Genomic DNA, 19,460 nt, shown 5'->3' on the forward strand with positions numbered 1-19,460 from the left:
CTTGTCTTCTAAAAATCTCTGTTATCTGACACGCATATCTAGCTACGTCATTGGTCAGTGACATACTTCTACCACCATACCATAGCAAATCAGGGGTCAGTACTGCTGACTACCTTCTTCACCTGAGCCAAAGTGCCCCTTGACGTCTTGATCATCAATCGGAGCTAGAGTAGTGTCACGCAGAGATATCTCTGCGATTCCGGCAGGTGTACCATGCACGTGGAAACACAACTGAACGGGGCCAATGTACGCGCTGGCTGTGGTCACACACAAACACAAGGGGAGAGCTACTCCAGTAGACTGTGTCGCGTAACGGATCCGGTGCAGATGGGGGGCTACCAATTCCGGCCTAGCTACCACTGTTCTGGTGCCGATCCAGATGAGCATGCAGGCGCATGATAGGTGAGTCACTGCTCAAACGAATCCGAGCGACAAAAAGAAGGTTATCCATATACGGCGCACGTCTGTACGGCCGAGGGTGAGTCTTGGAAAGGTTCAACGAACGAACAATCCGAACAGTCGTACGTGCCTTCTGGCCGGGCCTTGGCTAGTCATCCACCTTTGTGCTTGCCGCTTTGTGGTTGCCGTCATCCACCTTCACGGTGCCTCCACCGTGGAGAGCTGATGATCGAGTAAGATGATGTTCATTTCTATACTAATGGCACTGCAATGGACAATCCTAGCTATCGGTGATACTACTATACACTGATTGCCTCTCGGTAATTCAAATATTGCTAAATGGCAAAATGGACAGATCTCTTGCTTTTGTGATCAGATAGACGAAGGAGCTCCTGTTCGGAATGAGGAATTTCACAATTAAGAAGATTCATAGGGATCAAAATAGAGTTAGTCATGAATTAACAAGTATTGCTTGAACCCAGAAGATGTCAAACTTCTAGCTGGATCATGATTGTACCCTCACCAAACAGATGATCATTCAGGATCAGTCTGAGATTCATGATTAATGAAATCCCCTTTTCCCCGTAAAACTAATATAAAGTTAGAACATACAAAATAAAAAACCATTATCGTGTAATTAATTAAATTTGAATTACTACAAACTTTTAAAAATGGATCTATCTAATATTTTAAAATAGCTTTTATATATATATAAAACTTTCACACAAAATACTTTGGTTTAGCAGTTTAAAAAACGTGTTATCGAACACGAGGTGAAATCATAAAAGAACGGGCCTAAGGGATTGTTTGGTTACCAGCCAAACTTTGTCATAGTTTGCCATACCTAAGGTTAAGCAAGTTTGATCACATTGGCAACTGTAGTTGTGACAAAATTCTCTTTCAATAAATTGGGTCTCACACATCATTGGCTCAAAAAGTGTTGGCAAAGATTTCCTTAAACTTGGAATTTGATCTTTAAGATGTAGCTAAGAATTTGATCATCTCAACTTAGATAAGTATAACAATATTTGTTGATAAAGAGTTGTAGAGTATAGCCGAGAATGCGAGAACCAAACACAACCTAAAACCACGTTATAGACTGTACGAGACGCTCTCCCCCTTCCGAGACCACTCCTGAGTCCTGACCTGAGCAGTGACTTGCTTTACCGTGAATAATGTCCTCGATTGGGGGCCTTTGGATGCTGACGCAGTTTACGACCCTTTTCTTCTCTTCTGCTGCGGCATATGTAGGCGTGGATCTGCGTCGAGCAGTAGCACTGTAGCAAGCAACAGCAGCGGATGACTGACAGTCGCTGCAAGGCGGTACGCCTGCCTGAAGTCCCATGGGTGCCCGGCAACGTGGGTTGCTGAACTTCTCATGATGCGCGGCTCCCGCGGTCCGGCCGCTGCAAAGACGCCAGCCAGTCAGTCAGGCACACAGACGCACAGTTCACCGTTCGCTTCCAAATCCAACTGGAGTATCACTTGCCACTGGTTTGAGTATAATTGAGTATAATCAATGGATGGAAAGGAATAGATGGATGCATTTGAGAGCCTACGAGATTTGCCAGATTGATAGACGCATGTGATCTCGCAAGGCCCTGCATGCTTACCGGGCGCAATTAATGAACGCTAACAAAACCCTGGTTCTGAAATCAACGTCTCCGCCGCTGAGTGCACGGCCATATACACGCGACTTGTAGGATCCAGGTCCCAGCTGTAGAGATCGCGTCGTTGGCTCAGAAACATCCTGTCATCTTCCTATACTACAATAGCCATAAATAGCGACATCCAAACATGTACTAATTGCAATACTAGTCGTATATGAGACAATCTATGTCGATTGGTGATCAAGTGTCAATATAGCTGAAATCGTCATGATGTTTCGGTTATGGATGGATGCGAATATAATTAATGGCACTAACAAATGATCAATCATGGCAGTAGCTAAAAAGGTTTCTCACAGCAATAGCCATCACATGTAGTCATGTACTAATGTTACTACCAGACATTCTAAAAGCTACTAGTTAGGATACTTGGGAGAAGAATGATCAATACCTCTTGAATAAACAGGGGAGGCATGGTTAATGACAATGATCCATATTGGTCCCCTGTCCTGTCTGCTAGTTTGTCCTGAGAAACACCACAAAAGAGTTCCATGAGTCTTGCTCCAAATGTTGCCAAATAAGTAAGAAAAAAATTGAAAATTGTAGCATGATGAACAATAGAAGGCTTTGTTCCATTCAGCATGGACGTAACCAAAACTTACAGCAGTATGACACAGGGAGATCACGCAAACTGGTAGCAAGCAAGTGGGCTAACCAGACATAAAGCACAATTTACGAGTAACACAGAATACCAGACATGATTATGCCAATACAATATCAGAAAGATTCGGACGAAAAGGAAGAAAAGACAGACACCCATTGGAAAAACTTTCACGTGTCCACAATCAAGCACTAACACTGCAGTAGTGTGTGCGATGTAACTGGGCAGATCAGATCCTGACCCATTCCACTTATCAGATACTAGTTCAGTCCCCCACAAAATTGGTGGTTCACTTGTGTACAATGGTAATAGTAAGCACAAGAAGTTGGGAGTGGGACATGTCAATGAGTTGGCATCACCCAACACACTTCCATCCCCAGATGGGCATATAGAAAAGAGAAGACCTATGGAGCTACTGTGATTTACTATACCAGGAAGCACTCTCTTTCAGTCTACTATGTATGGTGATTTAGGTAGGGTAAGATAAGCCTTCACAGTTTCACTGTGATCTGCCCCAACACACTTGAAGAAGATAAGAACTGTGCAAAACAGGAAGGAAGCAGGAAAGACGACCGAGAAAGTGAGGCAGTCAGCTACATCAAATTTCTTGCTATTGCAGGGCATCTATGCGGAAAGTGGGAACTTTCCATTATCACGATTCACGAATGAAGCAAGCTCCAGTGAAAATAAACAGTGATTGGTCAAACAGAAGACTGATAATAAATTTTACAGTACATATGCTATTTATTTCAACTACAGTTTACAGAAGGGCCTCCCAACTGTTCTTTTTCAACTAAATGGACATGCCATCGTTCTGCAAATTAGAATATTTGTCATTTATTAGAGAGTGTGCTTGTCATGCAAATTAATCCATTCGGCACAACTGTACGTTGTGAGAATAAAAGAAACAAAACAGCATTCTCAGGCATGATCTCACTCTAGCAGTTCATGCTGGTAAGAAATTTTGTCTTCATCAACACATATGGAAAATGCAATGTTCTTGATATATAACTATTGTCTGCATTCTTTCTATTACCAGAAGATGGCAGCAGAATTTTAACCTTGAAGTTTAAGCAGGATGATCTTTTTAAGAAAAAGGGGTCAGCTGCCAGGCCATTATACTATTCCTGATCCATATCCGCTACCTAATTGTTTCTTCAAACCAAACTTAGAAGCCATATTAAAATTCTCAACAAGCTAACCAGTCAATACAAGTATGTCTTCCATTGGTAATTGCAGTATCTGCTCAGCTAACCACAATGCTTGACGGACCAATGTTTTAAAGACATTTGCAGACTCAGATACTGTAAACTATAAAAGTTGCCTTTGCATGTAATATTAGGCTTAAAAGCTGGAGCCTAATTAGTAATTAACTTTCCTGATCCAGCCTCCACCCTGGAGAGAACGAATTTACATTACAATCCATTCATCACAAGTATTATTCATTATGTTCAAATTCCGCTAACTGGACTTATCATCATATAGAAGTCAGGAAAACAAGGAGAAGGTCAAGAAAACATACATGAATTCTTAACACTGCAAGCTTATAAAAGATTCAGAATCTATATTGCCAGGAGTACTTTACTCCCTCTGATCTCAAAACCAAGTTGTTTTGGACTTTCCATGGTCAAATATATACAACTTCGACTACCTAGTTCTTTAGCACATATTAAAAAAAAGGTTACACAAGTGTAATATTATGAAAGCTCTTGTTATAACAAACTTGAATATCATTTTTATATACCCAAAATCTATACTTTGAATGATTTTTATGGTCAAAATTAACTTGTGTGACTGCACGCATTCTTAAATAACTTGTTTTTGAGACCAGAGGGAGTACTAGCTACTTAGGACCTATAAACTTTTGAGAATTGAAATGCTTTGAGAAAAATAATATGCTGCTACTGCAGCAGCTTCTAAGAATTCCTTAGCTTATTGAAAATGACTAATGAGTACTTATTCTGCTGTAGATTCACTTATTGAGTGGTCTTGATAAACACATATACAAATTCTTCACTCATTCCTGTACTGCCAATAGCATCTTCCCTAGTGAAGTCAATAGCATTTTAAGTGAGATACTAACACATCATTCTAAATTTTATTTTCCATACAAACTAGCTGGAAATTAACCAACACCCCAAATGTACAGAGGTGATAACAATACAAAAAAACCAACATCTGAATTGACATTTCTTTAAAAAAATTAGAACGGTCCTCTAGATAGTAGAATTTAGGCACTAAGACAAACTTGGAAATAACAAATTTGGTTGTAAAGTAGGTCATGCGTGTCCTATAGACACATGCTAAGATGGAACGATACAACGCGGATTAGAGAAGAGAATAGGAGTGAATACAGATAAGTATCACATTAAAACTTTGCTATCTTCCAAAACCATGAACTCACTAGCAAATTAATTTGTATTAGCACCATTCAGTACCCTTGTTGCATATAGTCTAGAACTCTAGATTAGTACTTTATTTTGACACAGTCGTAAATTACTGGCTATGACCATCTGCTTTGTAAGCATAGAAGAATCACCTTATTTTATTTTCTTGTGGTAATATAAACAAGATTTTGTTCCTGTAAGCCAAACATAGCAAGAAATCAGGGAAAATTGTTGGTTTTGCGTAGGTATTTTGCTAGTCTTGGAAAAATGAGACTGTTGTTCAACCAGGTGTATGGGCGGTTTTGCACTGCTATGAGACTGCACTAGACATTACTATGATGCTCACATTTAAGGCAATTCAAAACCAATGATGGTATGTCTCACAACGTTCATGTATTCCACCCAGGGCCCAGTTAAAGGCAAATTTTGCCGATGATTGTTTGCTTATGCATCGCTACATAATACATGACCAAACCATGAATTGGAAGATTTGATGCACTGATACTCCATGAAGAGACATCCATTTGGCAATTGGCATCACTCAACAGTAAAAAGATGACGGAGGAAATAGCACCATCTAAAAATGTCACTCGAGAAGCCGTGCAATAGATAGAACCAGTAATGACGATATGCAATATCAAATTTTCAATTTTCACTGTAAGACATGAATTAGAGATCATGTAGAGCAACCGACCATTGCAATCGCAGAACAGTCCAATAATAACAGTAATGAGTTCACCAACACAGTTCCATCGGTCGCTCCCCAATCAGCGAGAAGATACGGCAGTAAACTAGAACCATTCACTGTATCAGACTGGTTCCTGAGGAAGGGGTTAGTTACCGAGCACGAAGAAAGCGACAAAGAAAACGTACGAAGGCGCGGTTAGCCGGAGAGGTCTCTTCGTCGTATCCATTGCGAGAAGCTGCGCCGCATCCACCTCCGGCGGACTGGCGGCGCGCCGCCCTTCCCGTCCATCGCCATAGGCGGCGGCGGCGGCGGCTAAGTGGGTTTTTTCGCGTTCCGCGCGGAGAAGAAAAGCTGAAGAGCCGTTTCCCCGTCTCTTCTTCATTACAGCGACACCAACGTTGATTTCCGCTAACGACACAGGAAGGCGTATTCTGGATAATGGGCCCACTTGTCAGCCTCCCGTGAACCAGATCCAGGTTCCCACCAAACAGAAAAACAGAAGCTCCACCACTGCATCGTAGTCGTCTTCTTCACGCGCACGGCGCACCCAGATCCAAGCGTCCATCGCCGCGGCCGCATCCGCCATGGCTCCGACGGCGCCCACGGCGGCGAAGTCCGCCTCCCCGTCCCAGCCATCCGGGTGCGCCACCCTCCTGCTCCTTCACTCCTGACGGCATCTCTTTCATCCCCAACCTGAACCCTAAACTGACCAATTTTGGGGGGACTTGTGAGTTGAGGTGTGCAGGAAGAGCGAGGTGGCGGATCTGAAGCAGCAGCTGCGGCAGCTGGCGGGGAGCCGCGCGCCCGACGCCGACGACCAGCGGAGGGACGTCTTCAAGCGGGTGATCTCCTGCATGACGGCCGGCATCGACGTGTCGGCGGCGTTCGGGGAGATGGTGCTCTGCTCCGCCACCTCCGACGTCGTGCTGAAGAAGATGTGCTACCTCTACGTCGGCGTCCACGCGCGCAACCACCCGGACCTCGCGCTCCTCACCATCAACTTCCTCCAGCGCGACTGCCACGACCAGGACCCCACCATACGCGGCCTGGCACTCCGCAGCCTCTGCTCCCTCCGCGTTCCCAACCTCGTCGAGTACCTTGTCTCGCCGCTCGCCACTGGGCTCAAGGACCCCAGTGCTTACGTCCGGATGATCGCTGCTGTTGGTGCTGCGAAGCTGTATCACATATCTGCCACCGCCTGCCTTGATGCTGACTTGCCTGCGGCGCTCAAAGCGCTTATGCTCTCTGATCCTGATGCACAGGTGAGTTGCCATTCCACAAACAATGTTGTGATTATCATGCAACTATGATGCTGCTACCTGTTGCAATGATTCATTATCTGTAGATTATAGTGCTCACAATACCGTTTAATTACCACCGAAAAGTCTATGACATCTGTAGTGCTGATTTAAAGTTGGAACTGGTAGACAATCAGTAAGGATTTAATACTTCTTGCATGCCAATGTGAGCTGTAACTTGAAATTTGGTTCAGCATGCAGCCGGCCAATCGTTTTCTACTTTGCAGTTTGTCTAATAGAACAGGTGGAGGGAAATGCCTAATGAAGCTGCATGCTAGTGATATTAATCTTCATTGATAATAGTTTGATTTTGATCTGATTGATCATATAGGTTGTTGGTAATTACTTGGACCGACATATTTTGTGATGGAAAGTATAGTGACTTAACATTGCTGAAGTAGCTTGAAGCCTTGAAGTGAAACCACAATGCTAGTCAAGACAAAACTACTGAACCTAGATACACCCTATTCTTTTAAGGTTACATAATGGAAGAAATCAACTCTGAACCAATCTGATCATGCATCTATGTGGGTTTGATTTCTGGGAAGGATTTGGAGGCTATTAGGTGAATTCATATATTTTTGCTCAAAACATTCTTGTTTTGGCTTAGGCTTTTAAGATTTCAGCCACAAGTTGAAGGGTAGAGTCATAATTTTCTTCTGGTTATTAGTTCTATCATGATTTTTGGCTTTTAAAAGTCCCTGTGGTAAAGCTGTCTGTTACTTAAGGCTTAGAATTTTTGGTTTATAAGCCAGCGAATTAGCTGAAGCAAGCAGGGCTCAACATATGAATGTGGTTCTGGGAAAATAGATACCATGGTACTCAAATATAACCTTGCAAGAATAAGAGTCTGAACACAGGTAAAAATGGTACTGAGAGGATAGATACCTTGGCTGCCTTTATTGGTTCTGTTTCTAACTCGCTATCCCCATTTTCTACCGCTCTTGTCCATTTTTCATTGTTGCATGCTGTTGCCACCTTGAGAGTCCCTGCCTCACCATGCCGCCACACCTTTGAAGTGTACTTTTGATATTCTGTTTGTCTGCTACATTTTACATGCGTATGATTTATAAATTTTGGAACAATTGTTTCAGTATTTGCCAACATAAATTCCTACAATACTATTGATGTATATTTCTATTATGTGCTTAACATTTCTGGAATGTTCATGCATAATATCCACATGTATTCATGACCATATTCATATTAAATCTATCTGCATGTAATTTGTATTTGATATTATACGAATCCATATCCCAAACTGAAAGAAACATTATATAGGATGTGAAAAACCCATACATGGCCACATTTTACAAGATTGCAGCCCTACATTCAGTATTGTTCCTGACTGCCTGTATAAGATGCTATTCTTCTATACACCTTTTGAATAAAGTTACACAACTCTTAATATTATTCAGATGTGTACAACTTAAGAAATTGGTCACACACTTTAAGTCTCAAATGATTGTACCTTGTGAGAGTAGTGTCAGTCGTCTCAGCCGTATGCTGTTTTATATCTAACAAATACTCCGCCTTTCCACTCCAAATGCACGATTGGCTATGGATTTTCTCACATGAACATATAGGAGAAATACTAAACACTGCAATTTGTTTTTGGAACAACACAGGAGAGCTGCATGTTATTTCATTAAGGAGGAAAAAACAAAGTACACATGGTCAAGAAGGAAATCCTGACCTGAATATACATATTCACACACACTAAACACTGCAGTTTGTGCAATTATTCTAGATTCAACAGCATTTTGCTTGTACCCTTGGGTTCTTGTTTTCTCACAATGCCTTCAACAGTATAATACAACATAATAGGTTTACATAGTGTTCACTAGCCAAACTAGATAGGGTACTTCAGAGATAGTATTTACCAAGAATTATATTGCAGTTTTTTAGTTATATTTAATGTTTAAAGACATCTCAATTTTGCCATTTATGATTTATCACTAGAACATATTGTAATTCTTTTTGTTCCACGAGTAATATTGGTGTTCTACCCAAAGTAATTGAAACCACAGTAGGTGTTGAACTGCCCAGGTGTTTGGCTTGCTAGTTTGCTGGCCAACAGCTGGTTCACTATTTAAATCGGTCATTGGTGGTCAAGTGAGTGGTAAACTCATGTTATATATAATACTAATAGGAGAGTAGCCAGGAGCCCAGGACAATAAGCCATGGTTGGCAACTTCCACAGCTCCTAGGTGGTCGGACCTCTTGGTATACTAGCATATTTGTCCATGCATTATCTCAATTCTCAAAAAAGAAAAAGAAAGAAAAACATGAATTCAATCATTACACAAATAAAAATAATTTACCTCATGTCTAAATAAAAATAATTTACCTCATGCCTAATTCACATTAGATCAACATCAACTCCACCACCAATTCCTTGCTTCCTATATAACTAGTAAAGACGCACACAGTGGACTTGAAATCTGAAGGATTTGTTGCTAAGACCTGCTGGATAGAACGGCCAGATGTTTTTATGTTTATCTAGTGTCGATCACTTATTTTCACAGGGCATTTTTGACCAACTTTAAAAGAATGTTAATGAGAAAACCGAGAAATTGACCAGTTCCACTTTTCTTGATGTTTACAATAGAAGCTATCCACAGAGTACTTGATTTGACTTCACTGAGTTTACCGACTACTCCCTCCATCCCAAAAAAAGCCAACTTCTGGCTATGTATCTAGACATAGCCTATGTCTAGATACATAGCCAGAAGTTGTTTTTTTTTTTGGGGACGGAGGGAGTACTCATTAACATAGTAAGCAAAAACCGGACTAGACTGGCAGTCCAAAAATCCAAGTAAAAATATATTTTTGTTAAAGTTTGGAGCTGAGCGGGATCAAACCAGGGACATCTGGCCTCTTCCTGCCTGAGGCTTCTAACCAAGTGGGTTTTACCTCTGATTTGTAAGTGATCTTGCACATTCACTCATATGTGTAATCTCAGATCCAATCCAAAATACATTGTAATATAATATTATCCAACCCGCCTGTTCACTGTATAGACTGTGGTTATACCAGGTAGAGTGACACGGTTTGCCCATGACTTTTTGTACTATGCTTGTTTGTTACTTTGTGAAAAGCTTAACTGAATTGCTAGTATCTGTTGACTTGAGAGAGTTACATTATCCTTTTAGGTGGCTGGTTAGTGATTACACTTGTGAATTTGCAGGTAGTTGCGAATTGCATGCATGCATTACAGGAGATCTGGACCCTAGAAGCAGCTAAGTCAGAGGAAGCTGCAAGGGAGATTGAGACACTATATAGCAAGCCAGTAGTATTTTACCTTCTTAACAGGTAGATTACCACCTACTTTTTTTTTCTGTTAACTACTCTCTCAGTCTCTAAGTAGTATTTTACCTTCTTAACAGGTAGATTACCACCTACTTTTTTTTTTCTGTTAACTACTCTCTCAGTCTCTAGAAGAGTGTAGTTTTAGCCTAATATTTTTCCCTAGAAGAGTGTAGTTTTAGCCTAAGATTTTTCCCTAAAAGAGTGTAGTTTTAGAGTGGTCCACTGGACTTCTTTAATACTACTATATCCTTTTCTTGTCATTTTTAGCCACTGAACCAATATTATTCCCTCCTCCTCCCTCATTGTTTTCTCCCCCTCGTTTTCTCTTTGAATTAATGGGCATAGTAGTCTTTTAAGTTTTAACCTTGTGCTTAATATGTCTTTGACTAGCTAAAACTACACTCTTTTAGGGACGGAGGGAATACTCAATAACTCTATTCCGTGCATACTTATTGTTTTATTTGTCATTGCAGGATCAAAGAGTTCAGTGAGTGGGCACAGTGCCTCGTTCTAGAATTAGTGTCAAACTTCCTACCATCTGATAACAACGAAATTTTTGACATCATGAACCTTCTTGAGGACAGACTTCAGCATGCAAATGGAGCTGTTGTTTTGGCAACAATCAAAGTTTTTCTCCACTTGACAATGTCAATGACTGATGTTCACCAGCAGGTCTTACTCTTGCAGCATAGTTTTGATACTTACGCTAGTGGAAGTTTGTCACTGTTATGCATACAGATATACTGAAATTCCATTTTGCATAACTAAAGCCCCACATAAATGCTTTGGAAGTTTATATGGTCTGATAATTTCTTCACTCTGATCTGAGATCACCTGGACTGTTTGGATTTTTATACCTTTTTGTTGTATGGATTTCATTTGTGACATTGGTTTTGTGCACTTTATAGTATGAAAGAAGAGACATGACTGATGATCTTTGTAATCATTGTTTGCATACTCCATTGTAGGTTTATGAGCGTATAAAAGCACCACTGCTTACTCTTGTAGGAGCTGGGAGTCCTGAACAATCATATTCTGTGCTATGCCATTTGCATCTTTTGGTGATGCGTGCTCCAATGCTATTTTCCTCCGACTACAAAAGTTTCTACTGCCAGTTCAGTGATCCTTCATATGTCAAGAAGCTTAAACTTGAGATGCTGACTGCTATAGCAAACGAGAGCAACACCTATGAAATTGGTACAGCAGATATCTGTTTCCATTGATTATACATCGGCATATCTCACAACATATGTGATATATTTTTAACTCCATGATTTTCATTATGTTTATAAAATTTTGTGGCCTTCTTTCGTTCCAGTAACTGAGTTGTGTGAATATGCTGGAAATGTTGATGTACCAATCGCACGTGAGTCTATTCGAGCAGTTGGGAAAATAGCGCTGCAGCAGTATGATGTGAATGCTATTGTTGACAGGCTTCTGCAATTCCTTGAAATGGACAAGGAATATGTGACGGCTGAAACTCTTGTAAGTTTTTTTGATAGTATTTTAACTGTTCATCATTCACTAAGGATGAAGTACATTCAACTCTGGGTGTCTTTGTTCCTGAGTAAAAACTTAAATGTAGGTCTTGGTGAAAGATCTTTTGAGGAAATATCCTCAATGGAGCCATGATTGTATAGCAGTTGTTGGAAACATCAGTAGCAAAAATATTCAGGAGCCAAAAGGCAAAGCAGCTCTTATATGGATGTTAGGAGAATATTCACAAGACATGCATGATGCTCCATACATTCTTGAGAGTCTCGTTGAAAATTGGGAGGAAGAGCACTCTCCTGAGGTAGTAGTAATGTTCTTCTCTTCACCATTGTGTTTTCTTTCATGTTATCCAACTGAAATTACCTTGTCATAAGAAATTACCTTGTCATAAGAAAAGTGGGTGCTTCTTTATATTCTCATTTTTTTTCATGGAGTATCTGAGATAATGGCTAAAGTAGTGAATCAGTCAGAACTGGCATAAATACTAACTATTGCAGGGTTTGACATTTGCTGACTCCCATGTGTGGAGAGTAGAGCCTGGCCTGTTACAGATTAGCTGAATGGCACAGTGTCCACTGGTCAGTGGAATGAAGGGTGTCAAAATAGAAGTTCCAGACTGAAATTCACATATTATGGCACCAAAAACTAAGGGTGATTCTATTGTTTTTTTTCTTTTGAATTGCTATCTTATACCTAGTGAGTCATTGGACATTATTGTAAAATTCTATCCCTTTCTTTAGACCATCATATGCCTGTAGCTACTTGTTTTTGAATTCTATTTCATTATTCCTGTAATATTGTACTTTGCAGGTTCGCTTGCATCTCCTGACTGCGGTGATGAAATGTTTCTTTAAGAGGCCACCAGAGACACAAATGGCACTAGGAGCTACATTAACCGCTGGTCTATCTGACACTCACCAGGTCAAGATCTTTTCTGATAATAATTTGATTACTGTAACATTTCTATGAGCTCTAGCTTAACTGCCAAGAATTGATTGCAGGATGTTCATGACCGAGCACTTTTCTACTATAGGCTTTTGCAGTATGATCCTGCTGTTGCTGAACGTGTTGTAAACCCTCCCAAGCAAGCTGTCTCTGTATTTGCAGATACGCAGAGCAGTGAAATCAAAGATCGGATATTTGATGAATTCAACAGCCTATCAGTGGTATATCAGAAGGTATATATTTTTTTTATATTCAACCATTGCTAACAAAATTAAATATTGATAATGCATTTACTGGATACTTTTATCAGTATTATTACTTTATTAGTTCTGTATAAGTCCATTATGTACTTCTCTTGGTGTTAGCTACTCTAATATAATTACTCATGCTACTATTGAACAAATACATGTGAAGTATCAATATGACATTATCTTTGCATTTGGCAGCCATCTTACATGTTTACTGACAAGGAGCATCGTGGACCATTTGAGTACTCGGAGGATCTTACGAATTTGGCTGTCGGGGCAGAAACGACGGAAAACACCATCTCAGCCCAAAGATATCAAGAAAGTGATAATGATCTTTTGCTAAGTACTTCGGATAAAGAGGACAATGCAACAGCTACCAGCAATGGTTCTTCTGCCTCTACCTACAATGCTCCTTCAGACTTGAGTGGTCCTTCATTGCTTAGTTCACAAATACCGTCTGAAACTTCACTAATAAATCCTGGTGCACCTACATATTCGTCACAGTCCAACTTCAGTCTTGATGACCTTCTTGGGCTTGGTGTTCCACAATCCTCTGCACCTCCACCAGCTCCAGCATTGACCCTCAACTCAAAACCTGTGCTGGATCCTGGTACTTTCCAGAAGAAATGGGGCCAGCTGGCCTTATCCTTGTCTCAGGTATGTTGCTTCTGAGTTCTTTCCCATGCATTTTGTGATTATTTGTACAGCAACATGCTCATGTAGCCTTTTTGTAGTTGCTCACTCAAATTTGAACTATTTTAGCATGAAATTATGGGGTGCTGCTATTGTCTAAATCTAAATACTAAGTGTCTTCCCATGAAAGTCACTCTGATGAGGTGTTTGAAATCAGCAGTTATATGTTCTGAGTAATGATTGGCCTTGTTAAAGTGCTATTGTTTTCTTATGATAGCAATCCTTAATTCTAATGAAATAAATTCATTGTCAATCGGGAAGCCTTAAGTTAATAGTTACATGTTCTAATTGCTTCGCCTTATGACCCTTATACAATTTAAATTTTCTTTCGTTGTGCGCTTTTTTATGTTGTCAGGAATGTTCATTAAGTCCACAAGGAGCAGCATCATTGATGAATCCTCAATCACTCATTCGACATATGCAAAACAACTACATTCAGTGTATTGCTTCAGGTGGCCAGCCCCCAAACTACAAGTTCTTTTTCTATGCTCAAAAGGATGGTGCTACCGCTTTCTTCCTTGTAGAATGTATCGTCAACACAGCATCAGCGAAGGCACAGATCAAAGTGAAGGCTGATGATGGGACCGCTGCAGAGGCATTTTCAACGTTGTTTCAGTCAGCTTTGTCCAAATTTGGGCTTTCTTGATCCTGAGCATTTTATATTGGTGATGAGCCTGTCAGTTTCTCTGCTTGTCCTACCACATCCTTGAACGTCCTAAAGATTTTTGGTACATCTTTAATGGGAATGTTGAAGCATGAGTTTGAACATCCTCAACAGCATATACAGCAGGGAGAGCACAGGCTGGAGTTTTTTAAGGATGTATTTATGGTGGCTCGGTGGAGAAAAATTAGCATTGTCGTATATTTCATCTGGAGAAGTGAGTTGTTGTGGCTTCTTGTGTTTCTGAAGGTGAATGTCACCTGTTTTGTCGATGTAGAGACAATATAGATACAGCGCTGCTTCTGTATGTTAGTACTCCGTATTTCTTACTTGCACAGAGCAATAAAGCTGTTCATTCTACCAATATGAAGTGACACATATTAAGCCCCTTTACATTGTGAAGTAAATCGACTGATTTCTTACTTGCACTTGTGAAACTTAGCTTGCAATGCTCACGGACAAGTTTATTGTAAATTGGATCTGCCCGTGTTTGGCAGGTTTTTTTTCCTATAAATAAAAATCAATAGAAAAACGCAGTAAGATCAAATTGAGGATGGTTGTTTTGATCAAATTCTGGTTGAATTATTGTTTCAAATTTGAATTCTAAAGAACCATTTGAAATTTCATCCAAAATCTACTTGCATCCCATGTCAAAACCTCAAATTTTCACGGTATTCGATCGGCTTTCGTCAAATCGAAAACCCTGGTCGCATCCACTTCGCTGCTAGCATAGTCCACAATTCATTAGGCAATGGGAGTTCTGAATCTTTCCTCGCCACCACGAGCTTGCTGTTTTGCAAATCAAGTTATCCACATCCACAAAAACACACAATAATTGTCCCAGTTTTATGTCACTAATTATAAGTGATTAGTAGTAAGCATTTGCTTTCCTTTGCAACGTTGTGTGATGTCACTTTTCAGGCAAATACTGAAAACCAGATCATCACACAAAACGCTGCAAAGGAAAGCAAATGCTTACTTTCTGAGTAGTTCAATACTTCAATCAGAACGGATCGGAAAGCTAAATAGGTCACACAGAAGCATAAACATGTACTCCCTCCGGTTTGAGGCCAAACTTTTATAACTTGACCATTAATAACTTTAAAAAATATTTAGTTTAAAGGAACTAGAACAACATATATTATAATAGAAAAGTAAGATTAAAAATATCTTTTAGACCGTGTCATTGTCCAAAACGTCAATTAAAATGGAACCGGAAGGAGTAGGAATATACAAATAACACAGAAAATTTCTCCATACCATACCGAAGTATTAATAGCAGATCCATGACCCGCACAATAATAGCAAGAGTTTAATCCAAAGAAGCATCCACCCATATAACATTATTAGATTCATATAGCAAAAACCTCTAAATCCGCACAGCAGCATCAACTGCTCAGAAGGCACGATCTAAGAAAGAACTATTACTAAAGTCACTACTAAAGCGGTAGTAAAGGGGGGCAGATCGATCGCATCTAGGGCTTGAAGGCGATCGTCAGATCAGACCGGGCTGAGGAGCTGGGCGAGGGAGGGCCTCGGCTCGGATCTCATGCCGACGACGATGATGAGCGGGATGAAGCCGTAGTGCGCCGCCACCTTGGTCTTCTTCATGGTCCACGTGGTCCACTCCTTGACGAACCGCACCGCCGCCGCAGCCGTGGACTGCTCCTCGTCGGCCGCCGGGGATCCCTTCCTCGCGCCCTTGACCTTGGGCTTCGGCTTCAGCGACGGCCGCGACGCCATGGCACCTCCCTCTTGATTCGATTCGGGGGGTCGCTGAACAGAAACCCTAGGGCTGTGCGGAAGTGTCGTTCTGGGGTTTGATGATCCCTTCCGGTTCGGTGATTTGGGGGGTAATATTGGCTTGTTCGTGGGCCTCTTCGACTCTAACTTGAGGAGAGACCTGATGGGCCCAAAAGAGCGTAGTTATATTGGGCTGCGTTACCATAGAGTTTGGGCTGGACATTTTTGACAGCCCAATTGATCAGGTCAGCCTGCAGCCTGCATGGGACAAAACAACAGTCGCTCAGAAATGAGTAGCACTGTACCAGTATGGTAGTCTAGTCACCGGTTGGTCGGCAATGCCAGCCCATATGTACCGCTCAGCAATCAGCATCTCTGTCATGAATTCCTCCTCATTTTCACACAGATACCTCGCCTTGCTACGCTAACACCATTGCCGCATCTTATTAGCATTTATATTTCAACCCGACGAAAAAGGTAACCGTCGGTATCATGACAATTGACAGTCGTACGGTATGCATATGAAGCTGAATCTGAACGTAGCCGCCACCGAGCCACGGACGCCCAAATCATCTCATTAGCTGACCGAGTATTCGAGCGGGTACACGCGCGTGCATATTCGCCGGCCGGCTCACCCCCACCTTTTGAAGGAAGCAGCACCTACGTACGTTACCGGTCCCGCGAAAAACTCCAAACCTGTCCGAGTCACGGCCCGGCCCCGCTGTCTCTGGTAGAACCGACACCCGATGGACACATCGGGGAGCAGGCATCAAAATCAAATCGCCAAAAAAGAAGCCGAAAAAGGAGCTGAAACGCGCACGCGGCGGAACAAACCGCGCGCCGCCGGGCTCAGCTCCACCACGTAACCCAACCCCACCCGCGCGCGCTACACCACCTATATACGTCGCGTTCGCGTCCACCGGCCACCCCGCGCCGCGCGCTGCACGAACACGCACAAGATCGATCCGAGATCCCCCCGCGCGTCCACGACCCACCACGCCAACAGCATATCACCTCAACTCAATTGACCTGCCTGCCGACACGCGCAGCCGCTCCCCGGCCCGGCCCCGGGTCGATCTCGTCCGATCCGCGCGCACGCACGCACGCTCGGAAATCCCTGGAGATCAGCGGAGGAAACCAGACGGAATCACGGAACTCGATCGGGAGAGGGCCTGGAATAACCCACCCGGTCCCGCGCCCACTGATGCCGCCTACCAGCCATCGTACTATCGCGGCGCCGGGCCGTTCACACGGTCGCGCGCGCACGCACGCACGCACGCACGCCGGCGAATGAATTACGGCCCCGATCGATGCATGCCCGGGACCCGGGACCCATCGCTCGCGCGCGGCCCCGGCCGGAGGAGTCTCTGTAGACGGCGATCGATGCTTCGCCTCCACGTACGGTGCGATGGCCGACGGGCCACGCCACGTGTGGCCGGCGGAGCGGTACACGGCTCGGTGACAAGCGCGCGTCGACGTCGATCGGGTTCCGCCGGGTTGTTTGCCGATTTGGGCGAGCGCGCTTGACCGGCTTAGATAGCTAATGGCGCACGTGCAGGCGCGGGGAAGTTTGACTCCACGCGCGCTGCGCCGCGCAGCGCGCCGATCGATCGACGTATACCGGTATACGCTAGCTTACGGCGAGACGTGCCCGGTGGCCGGCCTCTCCACCACGTACGTACACCAGAGTCGACGTACGCCGTTAGTGCACAGGCCGCGCGCGAGCGAGCGAGCCCAACGTGACGGGGGACTGTAGCTGCGCGGCTGTACGTACGGGCGTCTTGTATTCCGTGTACTGTGCGCGCGCTCGTGGTGTGACGCGACGCCCGCGGCGCTGGCCGGCCGGCCGTGACTCGTGGCATGGGAGGAAAACATGAGAGAGTCGTGATCTCTCTAACAACCGAGACCAGCCAGTAGCCGTGGGGCAACGTGCGCCGGCCGTTTTTTTATAAGCGGGTCTCTGCTTATTTCGTTGCTATATTCTGGAGATTTTTTTTTACTAATAGGGAGATATTTTCCTATCTTATAATGTTTTAGTTGGATTTTGATTTGAATGGAATCAAACGACGGTCCTTTAAAATATAAAAATGTTCAAGAAAGGTAGTAATTCTCTAAGCTAAGTACCAGCTCGATCTCCAGTATCGTTTATGACTCCCAAATTAGCTAGACCAAATAACACGCGCTGGGTTAGCATAATCCCTCGAGGGAAATACTCATCGTGTAACTTTTTCTTTTTAATTTAACGTAATTAGTTGTGAAATATTTTTAAAAAATAACTTGGTAATACAGAGTATAGTGACAACTATCAATCCCCTAAAATTAAGTTTAAACTTGACCTACATATTGAAAAATAAATGAATTCAAATGTTAACAGTACCCTACTATTTATATAAGTTTATTATTTTATTATATCTCGATAAGTGAGTTGAGTTTATTTATACCAAAAATTTTGTTAACTAATATATATATGTCATGTGAGTGTTGTCAAATTTTGTAAGATTTTTCTATAACTTCGGATTGTTTTTATTTATTGTTTTTAAATAAAGGAGCTAGATATTTTTTTCAAGGGATTAAAATAGTTTCATGGTCAGCATACATACTTCGCATCCCAAATCACAGCTAGCCGTGACCAAATATGCATGCGACTGATATAACAGTAAAAAAACGTGGGACGCTGAGTTGAGGCAAATAAGGAATAACTATATCTTTAATTTGTAATACTTCCAGTATATAAAAAGTATAATATATATGTTGAATGATATAGTTTTTTTTTTCACTTTTACCAGAAAATATACCAAACACAGTACTGTAAAGAGTTGATCAGCTGAAAATCATAACATCATTTTTCTTGTAAAAAATGTTGATCTATATGTGATGTAATAAGTTTCGCTGGCATCAATTCCCGTATCTATAGATCACTATGCCAGCGTCAAGTATGTTACTCCATCCGTAAAATATAATGCACCCGTCTTTTATAAAAATCAAAAATTTTAAATTGTACTACTAATAATTAAATTTACAATACGTGAGAGTTTATTAGTTACATGTAGTACTATTATATTCATATTTGATAAGATTTTTATATGATGTTAATTTCGTAGCTGCCGATGTTATATCATGCAAAAAATTAATGGTCAAGCTATAACATAGGAGATCACCACGTAAAAATCTAAATCACCTTATACTTTATACTTTAGAAAGGAGGGAGTATATAATTTTGAATAATGAAGGTGCTATACTTCTTTATATTGTTTGATCTTCAGACAACTCATCAATCAACAGTCTTGGAAAAAAGCAGCCATAATATAAACCTTAATTGATATA

General features: G+C 41.9%; 2 protein-coding genes and 1 non-coding gene across 3 annotated transcripts; 1 reads left to right on the forward strand and 2 right to left on the reverse strand.

The window, feature by feature from the left end:
• Nucleotides 1–1,324: 1,324 nt before the first annotated feature.
• LOC107279176 (uncharacterized) lies at nucleotides 1,325–6,095 on the reverse strand. The gene is made up of 4 exons (XR_010741974.1): nucleotides 5,928–6,095; nucleotides 5,749–5,845; nucleotides 2,458–2,532; nucleotides 1,325–1,805 (listed from the first exon to the last, which is right to left on the reverse strand). It is a non-coding gene; the product is annotated as an uncharacterized protein (transcript).
• Nucleotides 6,096–6,261: 166 nt separating this feature from the next.
• Nucleotides 6,262–14,757, forward strand: LOC4326687 (beta-adaptin-like protein A). Its single transcript, XM_015758508.3, has 11 exons — nucleotides 6,262–6,382; nucleotides 6,488–7,004; nucleotides 10,231–10,355; nucleotides 10,826–11,024; nucleotides 11,321–11,549; nucleotides 11,671–11,837; nucleotides 11,938–12,147; nucleotides 12,657–12,767; nucleotides 12,848–13,024; nucleotides 13,238–13,696; nucleotides 14,088–14,757. Exons 1-11 carry the CDS (start codon nucleotides 6,327–6,329, stop codon nucleotides 14,376–14,378), a joined length of 2,541 nt encoding a protein of 846 aa, XP_015613994.1. The 5' UTR covers nucleotides 6,262–6,326; the 3' UTR covers nucleotides 14,379–14,757.
• An 867-nt stretch (nucleotides 14,758–15,624) lies between these two features.
• Nucleotides 15,625–16,218, reverse strand: LOC4326689 (mitochondrial import receptor subunit TOM7-1). The gene has a single exon (XM_015771572.3). It carries the CDS (start codon nucleotides 16,134–16,136, stop codon nucleotides 15,894–15,896), a length of 243 nt encoding a protein of 80 aa, XP_015627058.1. The 5' UTR covers nucleotides 16,137–16,218; the 3' UTR covers nucleotides 15,625–15,893.
• Nucleotides 16,219–19,460: the final 3,242 nt, after the last annotated feature.

Source organism: Oryza sativa, chromosome 1 (assembly GCF_034140825.1).
Source record: "Oryza sativa Japonica Group chromosome 1, ASM3414082v1".
Taxonomy (NCBI): Eukaryota; Viridiplantae; Streptophyta; class Magnoliopsida; order Poales; family Poaceae; genus Oryza; species Oryza sativa.